Source organism: Apostichopus japonicus, chromosome 9 (assembly GCF_037975245.1).
Source record: "Apostichopus japonicus isolate 1M-3 chromosome 9, ASM3797524v1, whole genome shotgun sequence".
NCBI classification, from domain to species: Eukaryota; Metazoa; Echinodermata; class Holothuroidea; order Aspidochirotida; family Stichopodidae; genus Apostichopus; species Apostichopus japonicus.
Window position 1 is genome coordinate 727553 of NC_092569.1, and position 27785 is coordinate 755337.

Here is a 27785-nt window from a genome sequence, read left to right on the forward strand (position 1 = left end):
CATTAGGGTTTACAGTCTTACAAACAAACAAAATGTTCAAAGAAACAACAGTAATCAAATTTTGAATTTGGATGCTCGATTTGGCCTCAAAAGGGGCCATTTAACTAGAATTCCATTTAAGCTCTGAAGACCTAATTATTTAGCTGAAGTTAACTTCAACTTTTTGAATTAAAGTACTTAAAACTTTAAAAAGATTGGGGGGGAAATGTCTATGAGATCACAGCATTCATCCTAACTATTGAAGTAAATGCATCTTAGTATATCATTCAATGCTTTTTGTTATGTTGGTGGTTAGGCTGAGTGTGACAACATTATTGTCACAAGTAGATAATACAGTTGTATTATTTTCCTATATGTAGCACCATTCATTGAGACGATCCTGAGGAACTATTGCAGCCTTGGTCAATTGTTTATCTTTGGTGGGTTACTCGGCGTCGGAGGAGTAAGGTACGTGTCCTCGGGATGTTATCAGATACTGTGTTGGAGCTCTCCCCGGGATACTCACTATCATATGTGTGATGATAACTCCACCACAATAGCAAGTACTGAGATGATGTCTTCCGTTTATCACAGTCATGAGTCAATTAATACAGGGGTGTTGAAAGCTATTTTGGATTGGTGCGGCAGATCAGAGTGTGGCCATCTATCATGATAGATGGCTACTTTACTCCTCCGACGCCGAGAAACCCATCAAAGATAAACAACTGACCAAGGCGTCAATAGTTCCTCAGGATCCTCTCAATGAATGGTGCTACATATATCAGGGGACATTATCGGGGGACATTTGATAGGTCAAACTACGCTATGCGACACCATGGTTGGCACGTAACATAATGGAGAAAATTTTAAAAAAGTGCCTCCCAGATTGCAGGAAATGGCACTTCCCGAGCTTGAAAACAAGACCCCTGCCATGCCAGAGTAGTCACATTAAGCCTACTTGCCGTCATCATTATTTGCCATGGCATCATTTTTTGCCATTTGTTTTTCTTATTCCTACTTTTTTTTTGTACCTGCCATACCGGCTTCGACGCCCCTGTAATAAGTATAGGTGATATCTTCACCACAGTCATAAGTAGTTCACTGAATATTTGGTTGTTTCAGACTGTATTCAAAATCTAAGACCAAATTAAAGTATTTTCCTTTTGTACAAAATGTAACCTGAAAGTGAGCTATATGTTTGTATTAGATTCGCTGTATCTGTAATCTAAGTTTCATAATCTATGAATTACAATCTTTGTAATCATAACATATGTTATATTTTTATTTGCACCTACTGTTTCATGGTCGATTTACTTGTATTTCTTAAATTAGGACTACTCTGGCTTACTGGAGTTTGGACAGTAAGGCTTGAATTAGACTTGCTTGGCCATTGGCTAATTATGTGGTTTTAATTTTGTTTCAAATACCATCTACTTTATATAAGTTTTATTTCGAATATTGTAAAAGGTTAATGAGAAAGCGTTCCACCATAACTTAGAATAACCAATTCAAATTTCGTGGATTTAACTTAATTATTTATGTTTTGATCCCATTGATGTTACTTCAACATCTCCTTGAGGTATTTGGATTTGCACTTTCTCTTCTAACATCTGTTATAACAGTATACGATCACCATGGTGATGCTTATCCAATAATGATATCCATTGTTCAATTCTTCCATATTGTTGGATCGACCAACACTGCAGTATCTCAATTCTACTTACGGTTGGAAAGCTGCTTGAGTACTGAACGGTGTCGTAATGTCAAACCCTAAAATCAACCCTGTCTTGTTGACGATGAAATTTCCAATGACAACGAAGCTAATAACAAAGACAATGGGCATAATGAAGACGATTCCGATTTGCATCTAAACATAACTCAATCGGGAAAGAACTTGAAATACCTCTTCCTTTTAGCGAAAGTTTACTAAGAAACAAGAAATTTGGATAATCCCCCCCCCCCCCACTCCCCGATCGAAATTGTAGGAACCTACACTAACACATCGTGCAGGATATTCTTAGTACATTTAGGTATTTCCCATGACTTGGTATCACAACAGGCTATCATTCTCTCATTTATTGAAAGTGTTGGAAGCGTCATGATGGCCAATATGCTGCTCTGCTTTTGTTTCATTGAAGATGAATTTTTATATATTTGCATTTTTTACCTCCCCTGTTCAATGGTCTCTGTCTACGATTGACTCTACTTATCTTTTATAATTTGTCTGTTTATTAGTTATCATCGGATTTGTGATTGTACTCAATCTGCCTGACCTGCTTGGAACTCTGCCTTAGTTGGTCTGCAAAGAGCACTTTTCTCAGTCTGAGGCTATCAGAGAGTTCGTCCTTAGGGTTAATAGTCCTACTCAGTGGTGCACTTTCATCATCATGTACACCTATTGGGAACGTTTTTCAAGAAACTATCTCAGAAAATGGGTTTTGGCTTTTTCTTTACCACTTGAGATAGTTGTTCACTAACTAAACATTCATCCCTACTCAAGACACAAATCATAACAAACACATCATTGTTTTTGTTTTCTCATTTGAAGAGATCCATTGTCTCTTGTTTATTTTCAAACATTACTACTTTATAAAGTCCATGCAGGGAATTCAAAGTGCACATCTTTCCCAGTCAGTTTCTTGTACACTGCGGCAAAGGTTTCAGTCTGTGGAAAGACAAAGAAAGAAAACAAAGGTCTCTCAACTTTTGATGCTGTTATAGATATAACTTAACAGAATACACTTGAACTTGCCTTTACTTTGTTGTGTCATTCTCAACTGTTGAAGGAAAAATGAGGTGGTTGTTCCTCAGTCCGCAAAGTGATACCAAATGTTGAACATAGAAATAAAACTTTTTAAAATATTAAATAAAATTTGTGGGACACAAAATTTCTGCTTACAGTGTAAAAATCTTCTGTGTCATCTACGAATATTAATTGAACTTAGGTAACATGCCTTAAACCAAAAAGTACTTTAGTCCAAAAAGTTATACCTAAGAACTATCTAATGAAGCAATATACTTCAAAGGGTTACATATGAAAAGATGAAACATTCCATAAATTTGTGGGACACAGTATTTCTCCTTTGGACTGAATAGGCTGTTTCTCCCCCTCTCTGAAAAGTAGCTGGCAGTGCAATTTAACCAAATACATCTATTTGTCAGATTGAGCCTTGAGGGATATCCAATATTGTGTAAATATTACACAGTCTGGTCCAAATATACAAAAGCTTATACCCAATGGTATATATAATAATGTTTGAAGCTTTAGAAAACGTAGTGAGAGCTTGTGAAACAAATCACATTGCTAACAGCCTTAATCATGACACAGCTTACATTGTACTGCAGATACAAAACCAGGAGCAGATCGGTTGTCATGAAAGGCTGTGTAGCTTTATGTACAGCACATGACCACATCATCACATTCTTGAGTTTTGCTTTGCTAAAATTTCTCCAACTTGTTGGGCTTTTAGAATCCAAGTGTGGAATTTGAACTTGTTTTCATTCCCATATGAGAATGCTGGGAAGAACATATTCTCATTCTCCTGAGTCTCCTCCCCACCCCCACCGGCTGACACTAAATGCAATCTTTCAATCGCTTGCACCACTTGACACCTTCAGGGATATCCACTGAGGAGGTCAATTTACTTTAGTCATCCTTTCACTAGCAAAGCTTACCTTGTGCTCGACCTGGTTCTGCTGTGACTTGTCCAAGTGGACCTTGATAACTCTTGATCCATCCAACTTGATTCGGATACGTTTGCCTACAATCTCGGACGGGAAGACCAGATCTTCCAGAATGGAGTCATGTACGGCAGTCAGGGTCCTGCTCCTAGGTCTCTTCTGCTTGCTCTTTGTGTGAGACTTTCGTGTGGGCTTTTGGATCATCCTCCTCTGTGATGAATAAACATAAGACACGGTTAATCTCAGTGATATCTCCCCCTCCCTTGGGCTGGGATGGGCAGAGATATACCACACAGTACCTGCCAGGTGTAGAGCTTCCTCCCAAACTCCCCCACCCCCAAAATCAACTTGGAGAGGGAGAGATAAGTTATAATGCCATCAAAGGATGTAAGAGCATGATCTGTTATCTCAGCAATGCCTCTCAGTGTTAATGCCTCTCAGTGTTAATGCCTCTCAGTGTTAATGCCTCTCAGTTAGAAAATTGTCAGCCTAACCACTCTGTGGATATACTACATAACACAAATGTGCAACCCTGATACAGTGAAGTGATATATTCAAGGGTTCTTCTCTTCAAGTTACTGACATCAATAATTAATGTCCCTAGTTTAAACACACAAGGTAAATCTCATTGTGCCCCCCCCCCTCCACCCAGAGGTTCACCCTGATGTTCACATGCATTCTGGCTTCACTGCTTAAGGTACAGGGTAGAAGTGTTAATAGAATACCTTGGAATTATGGCATACATTTAAATGAGGGACGGGAGGTGGGAAGGAAGAGAACCCTCTTAAACAGAGACAACAATGGGCTAGACATTGAGGCCCACAAATTGTAACATTAATTGTTACATTAATTCATGCTGAAGAATTCCTTTGTGGTATATAGTGTACCAAGTTGCAGTGAGCAATAGATGATACTCCATAGCATTCTTTTAGAAAATCGTATTAAAGCCCTGTTTACATGCATTTCATTATTACCACGAACAAACTGATCCCTCAACGTACTATTGTCTCTTGTACAGCAGTACAGTAAATAATAACACCATCAATTCAAGACAATGTACTCTTCCCCAAAAATTTTTCCCCCTTTGGCAGAGGATCAAGCAAATTAAACATTCAAACCAAAACAAAGGGGTCCCATCTTTGTTATTGTTGTGGTCAAGATGAAAGCATGCATCTGATTAATGTTCTTGACCACAACAATAACAAAGAACAACTTAATGTATGATGGGGGCTTTCATGACTTGAGTGAATCTGGCAGCACGTGCAAATTTGGTGATGAAAATTTGTATGTAACAAAGCGTGAAGCACCACAATAAACTATGGAAGTAACTAACAATAATACAGTCTGAAATAGAGAGTTCTGTCAGCTACTCAAGAACATGTCTTACCTGAGCAATGAACACTACATGTTTGCCACTGAACTTCTTCTCGAGCTCTCTGACTAGACGTACTTGGATCCTCTGGAAACCTTTCAGCTGAGGCACTGGCACCTGGATGATGATGGCCTTCTTCCCTTTGACCTCAACTTCCTACAACAGAAACAGAAGAAATTACTTAAAGAGTGAGATGATGGAAATAGTTTATCAGCAGTAATCAAGATTTGACTTGGCTTTAAGAATGACACACAACAGTTACAACATCACACAGGAACATAAGTTGTGTTCCACTGACAGGAATTTTGCAATTTTCTAAAGGAAAAAATTGAAGAAAGTGCATCCTGAAGATTTATCTGATAATCGCAAATATCCCACAAAATGCAAAAAAAAACCCAGTTCTCCAAGGTTAAGAGAAAATGAAATTTGAAAATAACCTCAACCTCCAAAATTTAGAACTGTTTGAACAGGGAGGGTTGCAAAATCAGATATACAACCTAAGTGGATAACATAAACAACTGTCCAAATGCCTATTTGACGAACATAAAGGTGTTGAAATAAGACTTCAAAACACCCCAAAGAAGGTTTTTGTCATTCCAAAATGCCTTACACTGATTCAAACCTGTTTGGATTACATGCACTAGGTATTCTTACATTCACACCTACTGTATGTGTTAGTGACTTGTACATAAAGCTTGATTGATCCTCTCATTTGTATGCATAACCTTCTGATATTTAGGCACAGATACTGCCCTAATCTGGTAATTATACTTGGCTTGACTTTTCTAATGCTCTATTTAGTCATGTTAAAATAGGTTTAGTGAAACTACATTTAACATCATTTTAAATATTTACACTGGAATGGCTGGGAAGGGATTTTGGAACAGAATTTAGCATGAAGCCCACTGATATGACTTGGGCAGTCTGGACAAAAAGAATCTGTGACACCACAGCCACATTCTTACTGTCAATTAGATAGTTACGAGCTTTGATGATATGTTTGCAATTTAAGGGTTAAATCTCATTCATTCTTTTCATCTGAGACCATACGGAATTTTATTACACTTGCAGTTAATGTCAAGCCACTAACCATTCAAAAAGTGGGCTTGTTTACATTTGGCTTTCCTACTAAAAAGAAACTCCGCAGAAAACTGTTTGCTACAGTACATAATACGTTCAAACATAGTGCTTTTACAATATTGCTAGGCTAATGTAAATCAAAGCCTGAGGCCTGTAATAAACAGCATGTTAGGTAAGCAACGTTGATGACATCTCATATAAACCGACCACACTGAAAGCTCACAACACAAAGCACTTGATTCACTCAGGTTACTATGTAGTACGCATCACTAAAATATAGTGCATACTGATATTGGGATTTTGAAGCATTGTTGTTGAACTTTGAAAACCAGCAGTAGAAAGGCCAAATTAAATTACAGGTCACATCGGCTGAAATGGAGGTCGTCTTCTCAGGGTCACTTTGAAGTTTTCACAAATTAAGTTTTTAATAACTTTCTAGTGTTTGGTTTGTGTAAGCTGACCATATTTTTATTTCCGAAAGCCCATGGACATAATGGCAATCACCCCCATTTTGTCACCATGGTGGTAGCATAGCGCCGACACTATACATTTACAAATATGAGTGAATTTTAAATGCATACTGTTAATCTCAGTTCTGGTGGTCATCTATGTTTCAAGGATGATGGACAAATGCCCAAGTTTCTAGAAATTTGAAGAAACTAGTACTTTAACTGTCTGTGTGAATTAACTCTTTCGTTTGTAGTAAACAATCAGGGTTTATGGTGAAGCTGTTTCTAAGCCAATCAAACTTATTCGGGGCCTCTTTCAAATTCAGGAAAAGTTAAAGAGAAACTTGCACTGATCAATTCCTGGGGCACCTTTCATCCAGGGAAAGTACATAAGAAATACACATGAGAATATTTTCACCTTTGCTCCAGTAATAAAGAGCTCCCTGAGTTGGCTCTTCAGCTCTGAGTTCATCTCCAGCTCCAGGAGAGCCTGCAAAAAAAATAACAACAACATCAGTGAAATAACATTTAGAGAGTGTGGTGGCCAATTGGCAAAGGCATTGATCGAGCTTGTGATCCAAGGATTGCTGGTTCTATTCCTGCCAAAGTCAATTACATTGTGTCCATGGGCAAGATGCTTTATCTCAAATGCCTCTCTCCACCAAGGGGTTAAATGGGTAACTGTGAGGTAACTTGTCATTGAGCGCAGTATATAACTGCAGCCGACTTGAGGGATTGTCTCTGGGACAGATTATCATTGACCAGTTGTAATATAATGTCTGTAAAGCGCTTTGAAACCTTGGTATTAAGTGCTATATAAATGTAGCATTATTACAATGAAATGTTGTTATTTTTTGATGATGATATTCTTTCTAAAGTGATGAAAGTAAAGAAGTTTGAAAACCTAACTTTCTTCAAAGAATGAAGTAGATCTTTTTGTTACAGCAATTCTTGATAGTTTTATTTGGTCTAAGGTGTTTCAGTGGATTTATATGTCACTTTATGGAGATTCATGTTGGAAACACATGTATTTAAAATGTAGTTGAAATGTCCTGAAAATGTTCAGACCGTCTTGGTTGAAGGGTACCATAAAGTTCTTCAGGTTCCAATGATTTAGTCATTCAAGGAGTGTATTTGGGATTGCCGAATTGGGAATTATATTAAAAGATTAAACACCGATTAATACTTAATGAATTGGAGAGCCTGGTTGACTGAAGGTAAAAAATTGCTGGAAATTGGAACAAAATGTCTTCAGCTGCACTGAGAGTCCAAGTTGTCAACAATGTAGGAACAACATGCTTTCCTTTTGAAATGATCAGCACATGGGCAGAAGTTGCAAAGTTTAAAACAAACCTGAGAGATTGAAATTTCAAATTCATCTGCTGTCTCTCCTTGGGGCTTGATCACTTTTGCTCCAGCACTGAAAACTGACATCTTGAATCTGTCAGGCCTATTGATAAAAAGAAAGATTTCAATTAAAAGATTACATCTCACAACCCTGCACAAGAACATGGGACAGGTACATTCAATTACTGCTACAGGTCCTGAATAAGCCTAGGTAACATAAATACAGGCAAGGGTCATCCAACCAGTGCTCATGCACTGATAACCGACATCTTGATTCTGTCAGGCCGATTGATAAAATGAAAGGTTTCAATTAAAAGATTTCATCTCACAACTCTGCACAAGAATATGGGATGAGTACATTCAATTACTGCTACCGGTGCTCGGTAAGCCTAGTTATCATAAATACATGCAGGGTCATCCAATCAGGTTACATTGCCTAGCTAGCCCAGTTAACCTAAAGCTAGTTGAAGGAATGATGATATGATTTTAAAGTTTAAGCCGACTCAAGACTAAAACTCAGTACTGAAGTAGGCTTAGGATACACAAGAGAATGTTTAAGAGGCTACGTCAATAACATTAAGCAAACAGTAAGGCACACATGGATAGGTTACCCTAACTTCACACTGTGGTCTCTTTTTACAGAGGTAGGTTTCCACTTCCAGTGATATGGCACTAAGGCTAGGCCCTAGCCTTTCTGAGTGTTAGGCTAATGTTAGGCTTAACAGCCTTAGCCTGGTTATGACAACCTTCTCGTACTAAACAAGCATATTAAGACATTCCCAGCGGATCATGGGGAGACGACTGCTCCCCTGTGTCTGGTGATATGCATGGATGTCCATATACCCAAGAGAATGTTTGAAAGGCTACGTAAATAACACTAAGATTAGCCTACTAACAGGTAAGGTATCAGTTCTCAACGCAATGCAGGTGTATCATATAGGCGAAGTGAGAAATGAACCTCTGGAAACCATCTCTCTCAATCTCAACAATTTAGGATCGCGTGGTGATAAAAGTTACATGGCATATTGGAAAAGGGTTTATGTTTTAGTAATTAATACTATTTTTTCATCCTCGACTACTGAGATCGTGTATTTTGATACCAAGAATAGCGTGAATCATTACCTTCTTCCCTACTATGGAAGTCACCATTGAAAAAGGCTGCCTATAAGGCTTTTGCTTGTGTTTATATGTCGGCATACAGACCTCAAATTAAAATAATTAACTATTAATAATGAATTAATTTTTTATTTATAAAAATATGATTTACATCTTCCACGTATTTTTTTCTAATCAATAGGTGTAATAAGTTGTTTAAATGTATTCTCTCGTAAAATAAATAAAAAGTATAATAAGTAACTGGCAACACACTTTGAAACCGATAGAGTTTGACGTGAGAAAATAGCATATTATTTAGAAATATGAATAATTGAAAAAGGAAACACAATTCATTCCATACATATCAATTCAAAAGGCATTTGATAGGCTTTTAGCTATTCGTTTTTTGTAAGGGATATATCCGCTTCTAAAACAGGCTCGATTGAGAGAGCATGATCTGTCAATTCCCTACAACAGATTTACTTGATCACACTCCACTCTAGCAGATTTTTTATTCTTTCTTTGGTCAGGTAACTGGTCATTTAGTTTTTTGCTTTCAAATTTCGTAGTATACATTGTACACATGAGCATGGATCGGTTGCGGGACTGAATGTAAACGTTAGATGCTCTTCGCTGTCAAAGCTATTCTACCGACCCAAAGAACAGCTCCATTCTTTTTTACCATGGGGAAATATTTTTATGCTGTTCAGAAGGGTTGGAAAACCGGTATATTTGAGACATGGTATAAAGACTTTGCTATATTTATCAGTCATTGAAGGCTTTTACTACCTGATGGTTGCATCTAACTTAGGCTGTAACTTCCGTACCAAGAAAGTTAGATATTAGGGAGGCCTAGTATAATGACATTAATGTGGGCTTAATGCCTGCTGTATTTCTAATCTAAGCCAAGTAAATAGTAGATATAGCCGCAATTTTAAGTAAATACTTAACATGAATGAAAGTATTAGATGCACACAAACATCAGCCATTTGTAAAGCCATACATAGGTCACATTTGCTTATTCCATTTCATTAATTTGATCCTTCAGGAGCGAATGTCAAGCCAATGTCAGTAAATTTCCTAATGCTAAGTTCAAGAAGTTTTCAACACATGAGGAGGCAAAGACCTTTCTACACGGAAGTCCTGACAGCGACACAGGTCGGTCCCAGTTCAAGGCAGCAAAAGTATTGCAGCCAAAACACAATGTTGTGGAAGCACCAGTTGATACAACATCAGGTATGTCACATCCATTAATATCAAGTTAAGTTGTTTTTTTATTACATAAAAATTAAATGATATTGTGTAGGTCAGTAACCGCTTTCAAGTTAGCTTTGTATTAGGGTTGGGCGATATATCGAAAATTATTATTATCGCGATAATTTTTTTTCAAGACGATATTTTTAGAGGATTGAACGAATGACGATAATTTCTTGTAAAAGAAATTTGAAATTAATGTGGAAAAATGTATAAATGTTATTCTAGCATTCCATGGTTAAGAAAGTTGAAAAGAAATAAAGTTTATCAACTTCATTTACTGACTTTTGAACTTCGTAAAAAACCCGTCCTTTACAACATTTACTGTATAGAGAAATTAACTCTGAAAATCAGTGGAGAAAATACCAATTTTGTACGAACAGTAAGTTGGTACACCTTTCAAATTTTACGAAAGATGGAGCAAAATACTTTCGAAAAATTCACGCGAAACTGGCATATCGTGCTAAATCCAACCAATGTCATGTAAACAAGGCTCTAGTACACCCATTTAGGAGTAAACAATAAGACCACATCTGGTGTTAAGCCGGGGGAAAAGAAAGTATTTTCTAGAATTTCCACACAAAAAAAGGAAAAAATAATATCATACCATAGTTAAGTGTATAGTAAATAGCCTAACCACTTCGTCGGTTACGGATCTCACGTAACAACAAAAACACAACTAATTGTATTTTGCGAAGTTGACGTTTTCTACAAGGACATTGAAACAATATTTAGCATTTAGTTAATCATGCTAAGTGGCCTAAAACATGGGATTAAAAGGTTTACTTTCATAAAGATGGCCATACTGTAGCTATTGGGGCCTTGATATCGTGCTATTTCTGTATGGTATAGACTGTGCCTGGTGTATCATGGGGGAATAGATTGTTTTGTTCATGCGGAGCAGTCGGTTGGCTTGAGGTGTGTTTTACTTACCTTAATGTTACGGGATATTTACCTACTTTTCTTGAACGTCTAAGATAATATTTCGCATAACTTTACCGATCCTTTACTGACTGACCTAATTAATTCTAGAGTGGAGCCAAAATAGTTTATACTCCATGAAAAGTTTTTTGGAAACGTGCCAAAAATGTTAACAAACAGGTGTTAGACAGGGGGGTGGTTTGGCAAGGTACCTGGGAAAATTCGCAGCTTATGTAGCCAGCCTACCGTGATATTTAAGTTGGGGTAAACACTGCAGTTGTAAACTGATGTACGTATAATGCACGCTGTTCATTGTTAGGCAGTCTAGAAACAGGGCTTTGCTGAACGTAGTTTGTTTCATAATATCGACAGGTTTGTAAGTTAAACTTTGTAAAGATTGTAAGAAAGATTAAATCTCTTCTCATTTAATCACATAATATAGCTACTCTAACTTGTCATTTTAAAATTTTCATCAGTTGCGTGACAATTTAAATTCCGAAAAGTTGTCAGTATTTTGAATCCTCAACTGCGAATATTTTATCGCCAGACACGCAAAAATACTAAAATTTTCCGGGGGCCTTTGCCCCCTGGACCCCACACAAGGGGTTCCACCCCTTGAGCCCACCGGGGCCTTAAGGCGGGCCCCTGGACCCCACGCCATTATGCTCGCACGAAACAGGTCTGGTTGGTGAGTTCGCTGCGCGAAAAACCCGGTGGGAAATCGGCAGATGATTTTAGTGTGTTTGCGAACACACTAAAAACAACAAGGAAAAATTATCGTACTTATCGAAATATCGCGATAATTTTTGAACTATTTATCGTGACGTTAAAAAACAAATTTCGCCCAACCCTACTATGTACAATACACATATTACCCCGAGTGACTTCCATTTATAATTCTTAGCAATGCTTTTATGTTTGCATTTGTGCAGGATGTGCTAATTTTGTACACCATTTTGCTATGTTATACAAGATTCCTTATTGTTTATCATGAAGTTATCAAACCATTCTGAAAACAGAAGATTTTCACCATTACATTGGATAGAAAGACATCAATCCTTACTCAAGTGGTCAAGCAAAGGCTCTGTTGGGGAAAAACCAACTGTTGTTGAATACTGTAATTTCAATAAAGTTACTCATGTTAACAGGTGCTGGTGTCATTCATCACTGTCCATGTTGCTCTGTCGGCCAAGCCATCAAGTTAGCAGCCGCTGCAAAGCGAGCGATGGATGATGCAGAAGAAGAATTACTCAGCAAAAGACCAAAGTTTTCTGATTCCACTCAAAAGAGAAATTTCTCTGGAACTTCAGCTAGTTTTAACAACTCAGGTTTGTGTTTCAAACATTTGCAGCCTTTTACATGACATGCTCAATATATTTTACATCCAGCAGTCCCAGAAAGAAGCAAAAGAGATTGTGATGACCAATTTGACCATGTTTATCTGTTTGGTTTTAAGAAATGAGATCAATCATTAATTACCATTGTACTTGCAATGTAAAGTTGATGGACTATCATTGAACAGTACCAGCACCCTCCAACCTTCCAATCAAAATGCCTATGTTCTAGTGACAACCATCAAACCTATTAATTAATTAACAATCATCTCAGGTGAACCATTAAGAGATGTATGTGATCAGCTTTCAAATTTATTCTTGTGGGTCTGTAAAATTGCAACATATAGGATAAATTTCATTTCAGATAACATTGATGGCCAAAGAGTTGAAGTGTACACAGATGGGTCTTGTACTCACAACGGACGAAGGGGTGCTCGAGCCGGAATTGGAGTTCACTGGATCGGTCAAAGCGACAAAGATATCAGTGAACGTTTGAAAGGAAAACAGACTAATCAGAGAGCTGAACTTACTGTAAGTATTTTCTCACCTGAGAAATAAGCAGTTCAGAAAGTGATGAGCATAATATGATGTGAAGTACAGTAATAGACTGTTAATGGTAAGCTGGTTAGACTTTTGAATAAAGAAGTCTTTTCTGAATATCAAGTATCGAATTGATTAAATGTTATCTGTGAAAGTTCTGGAAATATATGTGAGAGAGGGACAGAGAGAGTCTTAGTACTTTATCAATATTTATATATATTTTATAGTATTTGAGCTATAAAATGAACCGTAATAATAATAATAATGCAGAGCTGTAAATTCTAGGGACAAGTCTTGACATGGAGGGTAAACTGAGGTACCTGTAGTGGCATGTTCCTATTTAAATTTAAATTTGGCTGAAATGCTCGTCCTCCAAACGTACCTCCTGTCTATCCTAAGAGGGAAAAGAGAGGATAAAAATTTACTGTTTAATATTTAAAATGTTGCCAAAGCTTCTTAACAAATTTGGAGTTCTTTAGAATCCAGCCTAGGTTTCACCACAACATGTCAAGTCCTCTCAGCACTTATTTCATTATATTTTAGATTATTTCATGGAGTCATACATTTTTAGAAAATTTCTGTCAATTTCATTTTTAGAAAGTTTCAGTCGTAAATACTTTTTCATGCGAATGTTTCTTACACAACATTACTGTTTTTTGGGTTGTTTTTTTTTACTCATTGTAATTAATCGATAACTATTTCAAGCATGTCTTAATTTCTTATTTTTCTGATGATTTTTCTTTCAGGCAGCAATAAGAGCTATTGAAGTAGCAAAGCAGCAAGGAATTCCAAAACTGAAGCTGTACACAGATAGCAAATACACCATAAAGTGTTAGTATAGCTTTGGTACCTTGATATTATTGTAATATTTCAGGAGCAGACACACAGGCATTATCATTAATCTATGCCAGAAATCCTTATTATGAGGTATGAACACCCCTCTTTACTCCCCGGCCCCCCCCCATCACACCCCCAAAAAAATTAATGTTTATATCTCAATTAATATTCTAAAACAGTTTAGAAAATTGTTATTAGCTTGAAAGAGTTCTGTTGAAATTCATTCAGTGATGTAAGAGGCTGCCTTTGGAATTATAACTCACCCATTTCTGCTGCCTAACCCCCCCCCCTCCTCCAACCTTGTCCCATACCTTCACCCATTACAAGAGAAAAAGGATCATACTAGCTACTGAATGTACATTTGTCAATGACACACATGTAATATACTACTTCTTGAAGGTGCCACAGACTGGGTGAAAAGGTGGAAGCGTAACGGTTGGAAGACCGCAAACGGCACAGAGGTACTGAACAAGGAAGACGTTGTCCGGTTAGACGGCCTCTGTGGTAGAGTAGATGTACAATGGGTAATTATTAATAAAAGCAAAAGAAGTTTGAGGTATCCTAAGCTATCTTTCTGGTAGGTGATTAGAAAGTTCCTGTTATATAAGCTATAGGAGTAGTCCTAATGCCATTACTCTTGTATTGTACTCCATGCATTGTATTGTCTGTATTGTATTGTATCATATTGTCTGTATAGTACTGTGGCACATCTCCACTGTTTGGACTGTCAAAAATACATGCTTGCATTTTAACACACAAGTTGCTGAATGATTCATCTGTGCAACTTGAGAAAGGGTCAAGCATGGCGAGGAGGGAATTGTTGGAGACAGCCTCAAGGCCCAGGGTGATTACAAAATGAGTTATTTTGAAAATTCTTCATTGGCCCATGAAAGTTATGACTTCAAAAGGGGGTCTGGTGAGGTTTTCCCAGTGCCTGAGCTGGCCCTGATGCGGGTAAACATGAGATAAACCAGTTGTGTCTGTGCTAGATTGGGCACAAATTTTTTATCTCATTCAGCTGGATCTGGACCTCTTGATCTAATAGGAAGTGGTAAAAGTATAAACCTACCTGAAGTAAAACAAGAGTGGCAAATTTATAGCAAAAGGAAAGAGTACAGTAAAATAATTAAAAACATAAACTTATAAATGAACTGTGTATACATCTACAAGAAAACACACTTAGATTGAAAGTTGAAAGGAAGAGTATTCTTTGATCCTGTCTTTTCATTGGTCTGAATCATTCAATTGAATCCTTGGTTCATGATTTGGTTCCTTTGACCAGTATGCATAAAGTATTCCATCTGGACTTTGTATTAGGTAAATGGAAAAAAAATAACTATTCTCTCTGTTGCTTTCTCCTCAACAGATTCACGTCCCAGGTCACAGCAATATACCGGGGAATGAAGCTGCCGACAAACTGGCTAGAGAAGGTGCTGCGTGCCCTCCAAATTAACAAGTGTTCTGTGTGTTGAATTCACAGTTTCAAATATAGATACATCCTTGATACAACAAGATGTGCCAAAAGTTAAAAGGACAAATAAGCTGCGAGGCAGTCTGTAAAGTCCGAGTTTGACAGAGAGGAGAGGTGAAAGTTTTGAACGAAACAAAAGTGATATTTTTTTGTGCTGATGTTGTGGGAAACAGAAGAAAAAGTGATGTTTGGTGCTCATGTTGTCTGTTAGTAACAAAAATTTAATTATTTCATGTTTTGGTTCTTATGAATGTGATATTTATAATTATAGAACATTTCATGATTTAAACACTGAACAGACCAGACAATCATTTTCAAGTAAATCACATCTTTCATCAAGTAAAAACATGAATATTGAAATATGTTTACATTGTGATTCATCAGTCAGAAGTTCAGTGGCTTGTTGGTTCATCAGGAGTAACATAAACTTTGTTGAAGCATATGTCAAACTTTACGATCATAGCCTTTTCTTTGATAGGAAATGTTGCAACATAGAAATGATTGTATTTTCCTATGTACAAGCCTCCAAACATTAATTGTTGACACCAAACGTCCTTACTGAAACCTCTACATTACAACTATTGAAAAGCATTAACGTTTACAGTGTAAGTTAGTAACACAATGTTGACAGTTTTTGAGGAAGTGAATTGCACAAAAGAATTCCTCTTAAAAATATGGATGAGTGATTTTGCAAATGGTTATTTCTTATAACTCTGCACAATGACTTTTTCAGGATTGTGGTACAGGATATTGCAACATCTTGTACCTCAAACGCTTCACATACAGTCACATGCTACTTAATAATCAAAAGAGCATAAGAAACTGTCTGTTAACTTTAACCATATTGTTTCCAAACTACTCTATAAACATTGCAATTATTTTAAAGTGGCAACAACAAGAAAAGTTTAAAATTGTAAACAAATGGAAATTTTCTTTGTCATTCATAAAACAATAGGCACAACCCCTTTGTTTTGTTTGTTTGTATTCATGAAGACATTGTTTGTAATCTTATATTTTTGTCAACATGCCAACCGCAATTACAAATACAAAAGAGATGCATAATTTTATTGAAAATTACTGTTTTGTTTTCTGCTATTGTTCTTTGTTAATCACATTGCTCAGTCAGCCAGTCTGATATATGATTGCTGTTGATGTGTGGGCTTGACAGAAGAGGGGGGAGGGGAGCCTCCTGGAAGATGCAAACCAAAATGTGTTGACATGGTTACTAGATGTATTTAGATGTCAGAAAGTTGAAAAATGGTTCAAAATAAAACAACAGCAAAATAAAGGAATGTAAAGAAAGGTGTACCACAGAGTCATAAGCAAGGAAAATCATCTTGCTAAAGGGGGGGGGGGGGGGGAGTGGTACAGTTACAAATATTTTACTATTAAACTTGTACCTTTTTTCTCCCAGTGAAAATGGATCAGAATAAAGTGTTTATTTTCATTTAACCAAAAAAAGGGTAAAGAATTTCTGTGAAAACATCTTTTCTTTTTATTCACTGTTACTCTCCACTATATAAATATGCAGTAGCAGGTAATGAAACAAGTACATTTAATCAGCAAATATAAACCATCAGAGATGCATACTGCACTTTAAGTATATTTTCGATAAAGTGTTCATTTTTACTTATACAGTACTTTTTCACTATATGACCTCCATGAAGATGCAACCAAAAGAGTGTTGTCATGGTTACTTTTCATATTCAGATGTGGAAAAAGTTGTAAAAATGGTCTGAACAGCAAAATAAATAAAAGAATAATGAATAAAAAATATAGATAAACCCTACGAACTTTGGTTTCAGTGTGATGGCTGACATGGAGAACATTAGATCATTGACAAAATATTTTAAGTTATCTGTTCAAACGATTTTTAATCTGGATTACTACTTGTACTGTTCAACCTTGCATGTATAACCTAATGTGTTATACATGCAAGAATGCCTCAGAAAGCACCATTTTCCATATTGATTTATTTTTTTTCCCTGAGGGAGCACTCTCAGAGCCACCATTCAAGGGAGTCTTGCTTCAAGACCCCAGGACCACTACCCTCCTTTTTAAAATCCTGGATCAGCCCTGGTACAGAAAATTTGTTTTTTAAAATCCTGGAATCACCAGAATGTATTTTGAAAGAAATGGCACCCAGGACCCCTGCATGCATGCCTAGAAAACCACACTCAATACTTCACAAACAACAACAGTAGATATTTTACTTGCATCTGGACAAACGGCTGTAATATTACATAAGAGGGCAATGTCTGGATAAATGTTGTTAATTCATAACAACATTTTCTCAAACAGTATTATTTTCAAGTAATAGACAAGCCAACCCCCTATTGCACTATCCTTATTAACACCCTTCATACAATCATAATAAATGTGAACAGTAATTTTATCAAGTGAATAGTTACCAAAATCACATGGGTTTGAGTAAGTATAGAGAGGCTGTCCATCAACTCATCGATTTAACTTTACCAGTTCAGGTATAACACAAGGTGTTTAATACGTTGTCTGTTATATTAATCCTAGACTGTAATAACATGAAAAACTTCACATTCAGTTCAATAAATAGGTTATTGTCCCTATAGTTATCTGAATTTTTCAAGCTTAGTTACAGAACCGAATATCTGGCTATACTGTGCTGGAGGGCGTTAGAAGATTTGTGACATGAAAAACAAATTTTTAAACAGACTGACACAGTCAAGGTTTTCCAAATTTGTATGGAAATGCCGTTCTTTGGGACTTTAAAAAATTACAGCACAAAAATATTGAACATCATGGACACTAGAATCATAAAATACTCATACTTTATTATAACAAACTTGACCACAGTCCATCCATATTCCTTATATCATATTTGCAATTTTCAGATTAGAAATACGACACTAGGTTTCTGGACTAGTATCCTGTGATTTGGATACTCAGTTTCTACCAGGTTAACTTTTTGAGATTAAACTTTGAATAAGAAATTGAAGAAAATAGGTAATGTTAACATCCTTTCTTGTATGCACCCCTGTATCACATTAGAAATATGACTTTGCACTCAAGGTACAAACCGAAAGTAGCTCAAATGCACTGCACACTTTTGATTAATACAAAGTATTTTGAAAACTTTAGTAATTTTACTTAAACGATATGCAGGGTAGTATGGTAGTTCGCAATGAACACGGCTCAAGAAAAGCAACGTTACGACACTGCCTCTTTTAACCGGAAAATTCTTGTCACCGAAAGCAGAACTAAAGTCTCTGAATTTAGCAATCTAAGAAGTTTGCGGCCATCAGGAGTTCGAGGGCTATGTCTGGTTTTATCGGGAACTCTGGGATTTCTGTGGAACTGTTGGTGTAACGGAACTTGTATGTGAAGTAGGTGCAGACCTTACAGAGGACATGTGACCTGTTAAAGAGAAGAAGACCAAGAAAATAATGAAAAGTCGAAAATTGGTATGAACTTTATGCCGAGGAAATGCATGCAATGTTTCTACTGTGGAGGATCTAGTACCTAAAGACCTAGGATCTGCCATTTTGACTTTACTAATGCATTGGAATTGTGCGATTCCAATTGTGCAATCTATTGAATGACTTGACTTCCGATTTGACCTAAGTCGACTCGATAATAGACCCAAGGTTGACTCTTACAACAATGGCATTTCAAGGCTGCATAGATTAACTAATATTGCACATGGCAGAAGACAGAGTACTGTAACTTACATTACATTGTGTTTAGGAAACAAACTGTATCATTTAATGGCCGACTGATTCAAACTCAGATAGCATGTCCAGCCTAAAAAACTTCTTAAATGTTATTTTCTTGGTGATTTCTGATTCTCCAAACTATTTTCTATATGCTATATTAGACAATTCTATATCTCAATGAGGGAAAAATTCTTTGACAGTAGCAATAAACTTTCTTTATAAATTGGAGCATGAGTGACAATTAATATCTTAATTCAAATTGGACAGTACACTATATAAGTATAATATACTAGTATAATGTACAAGTAAACTGTACCCTCTGCGTTATCATCTGCAACTTCCATAAGTTTCACAAACGAAACATGTGGCACCCTTAGACTACAAATTCATCATTACTGGGATTAGTAAGCCATATTACTTTGTTTGATTGTTTCACCACATTTCTGATGAATCACAAGCTCATCTCTGGACTGAATTTAAACAGACATGGAATTAACTAGAAGCACACTTTGACCTTGTTTTGTTGAGATCTGCGTCGAATTCTGTCCTTGTTTGTAAACCAGAATTCATATTTTCATTTGTCCTATTTTCACCAATTTTCTCATTTCTTCATGACAGTAGAAAATCTTTTCATTCTTTTGTCTGCCCACTCATGCCAAAAGCAGAAAACGGACTTAAAATCAGTTTCATTTCTCAAAGTTGATTTAACCCCTATTTTTGGTTCTGACAGGAATAACACTTGTCCCCTTAATCTAGCAGAGAATTCAAGACTGCATTTGGGAATAAGACTATCACTGTCAGTCACATTCCTGTAGCCTGAGAAGATCTAAAGTCTCTCTGCTGCAGGCAAGCTTCACTACTGGGATGATTTAAAGAAAGCAATGCACAGCAAAAAGAGAAATTCATAGTGACGGATGAATTTACATCGTATAATTCATATTATTTATATAGAAAACATGTTCTATGAAAGTTGCATTCGCAGGGTGTGCACCAACTGTTCACAAGGTGGTGTGAAAAGAGGAGGGGGGAAGGGGGGAGTGAGGTGGTTGAAATGTAAATCAGCCATAGTGTTACATCAGCTTTTGTCTTTCTTCCTGATCAGGACTGTAACTTAAGGCCCGGTCACACTATACCGATTTTTTATCGGAATACTATCCGATTTTCCCGGAGGAATCGAAACAGCCTGTTTTTCGTTCGGGTCTTCTAGCCACAGTGATAAAGGACCTGATTTGCTATCTGTTGAGCCATTCCGATGTTTTGAAATTTTCTTTGATATTGACTCCAATTCCTTTTATCGGATAGCTATCCGATTTCTCTTCCGATTTTTATCGTTTTTCGATGTGACGTCACTTCAGAATGTAGTCCGTTCCAGAACCCCTCAGATTTGGAGTAGGTATTCGAATATTCCACTGCATTCATTACATTCACTACCACAAACCTCACTCTTCGGCCTAAAATCGGATATATCGGACCGTATTCTGATAAAATATCGCTGTAGTGTGACCGGGCCTTAACCATACATACCAGAGGAGAGACCATTTAAAGAAAAGTTGTTTGACCTATTTTAAATAAAGGTACCACACTATGTACTTTGAAACAGCATCTCTTTACATGATGCTGTTACAGGGGAAAAAAAAAAAAATCATCATCATTGTGGGCTGGTGTACCACAGCGGATGGTTTGAACATTACTGTTCAATCCCAGATTTAACAGTGTTGTAATGTACAAGTGTTCACACAAACAATATTTGTAAAAAGGGGACCATAGTGTATATTGTGCCTTAGAGTAAGTTTACCATATTTTTGGCCCTTAATTATTGGACAATGGACATGATATGATGTTCACCCTATCCCCCTCCCCCCCCCCCCCACCATCCATCCAGTTTGACATCAAGGATTATGAACCTTAACTATACGATTAAAGGGAAGTGGAATATTGAGGGTGTTTTGGTGGTTCTATGTTTCAAGGATGATATTCAAACGCTCCAAATTTAGAACATCTCATCCTGAAACAGGATATTTTGTGGCACAGGAATTATCCAACACCACCCTTCCCTTCCAGTCAAACTCCAAGTAATATTATTATATAATTTTAGTAAAAGTTCTTTTCAAGTCCAAACAAATGTTCTTAAGTAAGGTTGACAGTGAAACTCATACTTACGGTATTTCTTTGAAATGAACCTCATTTGTCTCATTTTCAGCAAATTGACCTGAAAAAGAGAAGAGGTGAAGTTGTTTGACATTGAAACAGAGTGATAATATATAGCAGAATAAAAAAGAAGAATATACTATAAATCATACTGATAAATATATAGATACTGTAACTCATGGCAGCTGTACTTTCAACAGTTCTAACTAGAACTGGTGGTTTTTTGGCCCCCAGAACATACAGTACTTTATCTAACCAGTGCATACAGAGTTTTTGGAATAACTTGTCAATACCTGATATGACCATCTTCAAGGGAATCATTTACAGTTCCAATTTTTGTATAGTGCAGTTTCTTGAAGTCTACACATTTTGTATCTTTTTAAAATACTATGGTTCCTGTGAATAAAACTGTTTTACATTTTTCTACTTGAAGACAGCAGAAATATGACCATGTTGCATAGCAAATTTTGCAATTCAATAACTAGTTTCTTATGTCCAGCTTCTGCGTCTAGACCTAAGACTTTCCAACAAGTTTGGATGATCCCTTAAGATCTACAAAGACAGACTGTCCATTCATGATGGGATTATGTTGAGATTATGATGGGATTATGTTGACTTTGATTCTCCAGAGAGTATTGCTTGCAACGCAATGACGATCTTGATATCATTGAAGCCAGAAGACTCGGGGGTAAATCATCGCTGAGACAGTTTGCATTTTAATCTGATGTGTTGGGCACTTCTGCCATCAACTGTTTCGTCCATTACATTCAACACTCCCATTGTACAGTAATTGTGTACAATAGAAACAGGATGAGTACACTTGCCAAATAGTCCAGGAATAATACAACTGGTATTGGATTAGCTAACTGATGCATAAAGTGAGTGAATTACTTACACAAATGGAAATATGTGTCCAAAAAAAAGAGTTTTCTGAAGAAAACTTCAACAAAGTATTTTAACTTTTGGAAAGACAAACAGAACAAAGCTTTAAAGTACTACAGTACACACAATACAAGCGCTGCACTATTCCATGACAGTGGCTGATGAACAATTGTTTTTCATACATTTATTAAAAGAAACAAGAAAGAATTGCTAATTTGTAGCCAACTTTTGTGAATTAGATTTTACAGTAGTTATCGGGAGCTATCATTGGACTTGATATGGTATACTGTATTATGGTTAGAAAATGTCAACCCTACATGCTGATTTATATCAGTTTATAACATGGTTAATCTACAGAGCAAATCACAAGGAAATCTTGCTTTATCTTGATTCTCCTTCTTCTGAAATTTAACAATACTAATCAGCATAATAGAGTATAGTCAGTTGGGGTAAAAAAACTAGAGCACCAATGGTGCAGAAGCTCATACCTTTTCGAGCTGAAAAATGTGGGGCCCACAAAACCAATTTTGGGCCCATGAGGGATACCCCCCCCCCCTCCGTTAGCAGAATCCTGGCCACACCACTGGCTATAATTCCTATTTTCCCCCTTTAAATCCTATTTTACCCACTCTCTCAAACAATACCATGCACTGACCTACCCTATTAAACTTTCTCCCCTCTACCTTAGCAGACATAACTTCACAAGCACTCCCTACAAGACATAACTTCACAAGCTGCCTACATACCTCAGGCTCAAAGACTTCTAAGAATCGGCAAGTGCTGATTGGCTATAGGGCTCTCATGCTTACAGTTCAACAGTTAATAACAACTCCCAGTCCTGCTTTAATTCCACTAACGGCCTCTGCAGAGCTTAACCACAAATGTAAACAAACACTGCAGACACTGGGAGACAAATTAAAGGAGCTTTGGCAAAAAGTGAAGGCTCAGATTTTTTTAAACAATGGGGATTAATTGTAATTAATTAACTTTTGACCAACATTTTTTAGGCATCACCTTATTCATACACAATCCAACAATCATCAGTTCAACTTTGAATATGATCCATCAAAATCTTGAGGAGATTGAGATATTTGAAAATATTACAAAGAATGACCCCCGATGACCCCCTAAATGACATCTGACCTCAATTTTCCGAACACCCCTCGTAACTCTCATCCCAAGGAACATTGTAACCAAGTTTCATGATAATTGGCCATACACTGTACGAACAGTAGCAATTTGAAAATATAGGGCCGCAGCCCGGGCCACAAAAGACCCCTAGTTGATCTTTGATCTCAAATTCATGAACACCCTGAAGGTAAAACTACCATAGTACTATCGTGACAAACCCTCAACATTGTACCATGGAATCTGTAGGAGAAGAAGCATTTTGCGTATTTCCACAAAATGGCCCATTACGGCCCACAGGTGACCTTTGACCCCAAATTTTGGACCATCTCTGATGGCCCTATACCCAATGGTCCTTGTGTCCAAGTTTAATGAAATTCCATCAAACACTGTGCGAGTGGGAGCGGTTTTACCAATTGTTGACGGATAGAGTGATAGAGTGATAGAATGATAGAGTGATAGACGCCGCACTGTAACAATAGCTCACACCAGCATGCTGGTATGAGCTAAAAACAAGGGGGTAGTTGGGGTAAAAAAAAAAAAAACCTTTTTATAGAAGGGGAATATTTAGCCAAAGTTCCAATTTATTTTGGGTGATAGTCCTATATGTCTAGTTTATTATTATATAATTTCTGGAACTCTATGTCACTTTGCTGCCAATCACCACTTCATCGAATCAAGCGAATGCTAAACTAGCAAAATTTGAAGTTTGTACAACATATCCGAAACTTTCTCCTGCATACCCAGCTTATATGATGTGGAGATTATTCCAGCAGTTACAGCATAGCAGTTAGTGATATTACACTCCCCCATGGTAGAATTACTCCAACTTCATTCACGCTTCATGGGGGGACCTTGGTTTTTTTTACCCCCAAAAAATGATGCGAATGGGGTAAAAAAAACAAGTACTTTCCGACTCCAATGTACTCCCTATTTTGCCCGAATGGATGAATTTTTCCATAATGTTGATTTTAGAGGTTAGGCGAATTGTTTTCATGTCTGTCTTGTGTCAAAAACGTTAAATAATTGGGCAGATGTAACTGAAATTGGCTCAACTCTAATGTTTCTACTATATTACACCACAGTTATGTAGCATCATATGTACACACTGTACAGTATGAATATGGCTGAGCATGACATATGACACGAGCCATCCATAATTACGAATTAAGACAATTTCACAATTTTTGCATGTAAAGGTAGTAGCTCATACTTAGATGTAATTATATGCAAACATGATTTTAAGATACATTCATGAAGAAAATAGCTGTTTTCTAGCATTGTTTTTTTTACCCCGGCATTGTTTTTTATTACCCCGAATTAAGCAAATTTTGGGGGTAAAAAAAAAACAACATTTTTCGCAAAAAACGACACTTTCCATTTACAAAAAAGTTATTTTTGTAAGATTCTCTTTAAGAGAATCCCACTCCACACACTTGAACATTGGAACCGAAACAATACCTCTTACTCATCAATTTTTAGAGCAAACTTTAGGTAAATTGTTTTTTTTTTACCCCACTTGACTATACTTCCAAAAACTACAACTGGTGCAAGTTGCTCATTTTGTTATCAAACTAACATCCGTTCAAGAAAATTTTCAACCCCACCTTCCCCAACCCAAATCGTTAATTTTGAACAGGTATATATGTGAAATTCAAAGCAATTTACAAACAGCATATACATCAAACTTTGATGAAAGGTGCAGATACTATACATACAAGCTAATAGAAACTGTTCACTGTTTGTAAACATGTCAACAGTCAATTCTATTTCATTCTTCTGAACATAGAATCACCGTAGAAATATATGTTTACCTGGACCACTAAGCATCGCCTTTATTGTTCCTGATGTCAATGCATGGTCTCTCTTCACAATGAACTCATGGCCATCAGAGGACACCAGCTTCACATACATTGCATCTGGCCCTTCGCATCCACCGTACATCTTTTCATCATCACCAGCTTTGGTTTCGGCCATCTTCAATGTTGTATCTGTGAGAGAAATAGAGAGATGGAAGTTAGTTTTGCCACTTTACCAAGGTCTTGACCTCAAATTGTGGTGTTAAGTGGAGTCACTGCAACGTCAGATCGATCCCATCTTTATGTGAAGCATTGTTCTCATTTATTTCATATTTCAAGTAAAGTTTAGAGACCCAAGGATCACGATTCCTTACGGTAGCTTATTTGAGACTCTATCCATGTTAGATCATGGATGAACACCGGCTCATTTCAAGCCTTCTCTTTTTAATAAGTGTTCAGAGGATAACAAGGCAGGGGTGTGAATTCGCTCCCACTCCTACTCCCGGGGCCGCCATTTAACATCCCCATCCGACGCACGAGAGGGTGTACCCCAGCATCTGACCACTATTACAAAACTGTGGTAGGCAAAGGCACCCAATCGACATCACTGCAGTGCAGCCATGACGAACAAAGTTGTTTCGAAACCAAGTGTAGAACAGAAATGAACCCCTTTTCTAGAACCATAAAACACTGGACTACTAACATTGTGTAAAAAATCTCCTACTATTACTAACATTATTTCCCTAACTAGTATTAAGGGAAGTGAAGAACTTATCATTAGATATTCCAGAAATGCCAAGGGCCAAGTAACACTAAAATTGCCTGCATTGTTTTGTCAAGGAAATATGGACTAAGCGTAGGTTACTGTACAACCTACTTTATATCACCAACGTAACACTATTTCTAGGTTAGAGTAGTAACAGAACTTTAGAAACGTCCCAGAAACTGTAGTTCAGCCTAACTTAGCCTAGCCTTAACAATTAACAGTTAGCCTATGCTATAGTATGCCTCTTGTACAGTACTTGTGCAATGTGCAATGTGAAATATGAAGCAGTTACAGGAAATTCGGGTAAAACTTGAATCAACGATCCACCGAACGGTCGAATTTATACGTATAAAATGAGATTAAGTTAAATTACACTTCATTCTAAAAGTAAGGAATCAGGAAATGGAACAATGAATTGTCTTACTTTTGTTCTTAAGCCGGTTGACGATGTTCGATTTCTGAGTACCATACGCAATGCGAATTCCAAGTAACCAAAGCAATTAAGTGTATAGTAGGTGACCAATTTACGTTGACATCGTTTGGTCAGTTATTTTCTGCTGTTAGGAATTATCCTCTATCACAACGCTAACAACAAAAACTTTAGTCTAGCGATGGACACGTGCTGATTGAGACAAAGAAAATTTAAGATAAATTTAGCGTACCAACTAGATTATTCATGTAATGAGAGTTAAAATAGGAAGCGAGAGTCGTCGCAGTTACCATATCACGGAAGGTGCAAATCTGATCTGTGTGTTCGATAGTGAAAACCACGCCGGGCGCCTAATTCCTAGTAGGCCTACCTCGGGGCTCATCTAATTTACCTCCTTGATATATGCCGTCCGAGAAGCGGTACGGACGGGAGACGGGGGGGGGGGGGGTCATTTGGTCCTTTACTGAAAATAGATAAACTACTTAAGGGGGGACGGCGTAAAAGGATTGAGTTCCACTTTCCCCTCGATCCTTCCCCCTCCTCGCCCGGCCCTCCTCGCCCGGCCCTCCTCGCCCGGCCCTCCTCGCCCGGCCCTCCTCGCCCGTCTAGTTAGTTATTGGCCAATGACGCGATTTCAAGTTAGGCCCAAGCCGAGTTAGAAGTGAACCATGGTCTCACTTTTCTCCATCAATCATTTGTATCATACTTTAGGTTGATACCCTGGTTGGACCCTTACAGTCATGAGTAATATTTTACTACCCGTGGAATGGTATCCTCTACATCTTTACAACGTTAATTTGCTATAACGTTGACAGTTATCATCCTGTGTCCTTTCATGTATGAGCAGGTACGTACATTTTAACGATGTGATGCAGAAGGTCTTTTGCCCCTCTCCCCCTCCCCTCCCCCTCGCCCTCTCCCCACGCCCTCTCCCCCTCTCCCCTCCCCCAGTTTCCCCCAATTTAATAATAACAATAATAACTAGCCCGAAGCTTAATCGGTCTTGATAATCCCCTTTCAAGTTCGCCAATTACTACGGTATTCAATATGGAATTATAGCCAGTGAACTGCGATACAATAAGTATTTAAAGTTATGACAATCCGTTACGGAAATGAGTAATTTCTCACATTTCCTTAGTGTATTCATCACTGATGGGCGGGGTAAATGCTAAATCTTAAGTGTGAACGTTTTACAATCTTGTTTAATTTGTTAAACAAGAATAATATGAAATAGTCGTTTCAGTGAACTCCTTTGCATGTATGGTTTCTGTTATACATATCGCATATGCACGCGTCGGCTGTGCACTATACCATATTGTTATTGTTTCTATGATTGGTTACCTTTAGTTGTCGCATAAAATTGGGAGCGGAGTGGGGGGGGGGGGGGAGATAGAAAAGAGAGGAAGTATCACTGTGTCAGTGCATGACTCGCCTGTGTGAAGTTGTAGTATATAGGTGTAGGCTACATGTCGTAAAGCAAAATAAACAAGAAATCTCACATATGTCCCGAGACACTATAATTGTGTGTATTCCTTTGAAGGCTTAAAAGAAACAAAATCCGCCCCCCCCCCCCTCCAACC

The 27785-nt window shown here is 37.4% G+C and overlaps 3 protein-coding genes across 4 annotated transcripts; 1 reads left to right on the forward strand and 2 right to left on the reverse strand.

The window, feature by feature from the left end:
• Positions 1-2503: 2503 nt before the first annotated feature.
• Positions 2504-9092, reverse strand: LOC139974273 (small ribosomal subunit protein eS7-like). The gene is made up of 6 exons (XM_071981286.1): positions 9031-9092; positions 7915-8011; positions 6980-7051; positions 5048-5188; positions 3655-3870; positions 2504-2644 (listed from the first exon to the last, which is right to left on the reverse strand). The coding sequence occupies exons 2-6, from the start codon at positions 7993-7995 to the stop codon at positions 2567-2569; spliced, it is 588 nt and encodes a 195-aa protein (XP_071837387.1). The 5' UTR covers positions 7996-8011; positions 9031-9092; the 3' UTR covers positions 2504-2566.
• A 471-nt stretch (positions 9093-9563) lies between these two features.
• On the forward strand, positions 9564-16267 carry LOC139974272 (ribonuclease H1-like). Of its 2 annotated transcripts, none has more exons than XM_071981285.1 (7): positions 9564-9745; positions 10052-10231; positions 12322-12506; positions 12877-13043; positions 13799-13883; positions 14289-14413; positions 15256-16267. In XM_071981285.1, exons 1-7 carry the CDS (start codon positions 9627-9629, stop codon positions 15340-15342), a joined length of 948 nt encoding a protein of 315 aa, XP_071837386.1. In that variant the 5' UTR covers positions 9564-9626; the 3' UTR covers positions 15343-16267. The 2 variants fall into 2 exon arrangements, with proteins under 2 accessions (XP_071837386.1, XP_071837384.1); XM_071981283.1 differs by having other exon boundaries at positions 9565-9745; positions 10052-10239; positions 12327-12506; positions 15256-16266.
• A 564-nt stretch (positions 16268-16831) lies between these two features.
• LOC139974279 (elongin-C) lies at positions 16832-26346 on the reverse strand. Its single transcript, XM_071981294.1, has 4 exons — positions 26200-26346; positions 25025-25201; positions 21213-21261; positions 16832-18753 (listed from the first exon to the last, which is right to left on the reverse strand). The coding sequence occupies exons 2-4, from the start codon at positions 25185-25187 to the stop codon at positions 18612-18614; spliced, it is 354 nt and encodes a 117-aa protein (XP_071837395.1). The 5' UTR covers positions 25188-25201; positions 26200-26346; the 3' UTR covers positions 16832-18611.
• Positions 26347-27785: the final 1439 nt, after the last annotated feature.

What these genes read in the sequence shown, in the direction of transcription:
- LOC139974273 (XM_071981286.1), bottom strand. Translation starts at nt 7,995, where the DNA reads ATGTCAGTTTTCAGTGCTGGAGCAAAAGTGATCAAGCCCCAAGGAGAG. An exon ending in ATGTAGTGTTCATTGCTCAG is followed by an intron (nt 3,871 to 5,047) that starts GTAAGACATGTT and finishes TATTCATCACAG; the next exon opens with AGGAGGATGATCCAAAAGCC. An exon ending in AGAACCAGGTCGAGCACAAG is followed by an intron (nt 2,645 to 3,654) that starts GTAAGCTTTGCT and finishes GTCTTTCCACAG; the next exon opens with ACTGAAACCTTTGCCGCAGT.
- LOC139974272 (XM_071981283.1), top strand. Translation starts at nt 9,627, where the DNA reads ATGCTCTTCGCTGTCAAAGCTATTCTACCGACCCAAAGAACAGCTCCA. An exon ending in AGCTAGTTTTAACAACTCAG is followed by an intron (nt 12,507 to 12,876) that starts GTTTGTGTTTCA and finishes ATTTCATTTCAG; the next exon opens with ATAACATTGATGGCCAAAGA. An exon ending in TAGCAAATACACCATAAAGT is followed by an intron (nt 13,884 to 14,288) that starts GTTAGTATAGCT and finishes TACTTCTTGAAG; the next exon opens with GTGCCACAGACTGGGTGAAA.
- LOC139974279 (XM_071981294.1), bottom strand. Translation starts at nt 25,187, where the DNA reads ATGGCCGAAACCAAAGCTGGTGATGATGAAAAGATGTACGGTGGATGC. An exon ending in GGCGATGCTTAGTGGTCCAG is followed by an intron (nt 21,262 to 25,024) that starts GTAAACATATAT and finishes TCTCTTTTTCAG; the next exon opens with GTCAATTTGCTGAAAATGAG. An exon ending in GTTCATTTCAAAGAAATACC is followed by an intron (nt 18,754 to 21,212) that starts GTAAGTATGAGT and finishes TCTCTTTAACAG; the next exon opens with GTCACATGTCCTCTGTAAGG.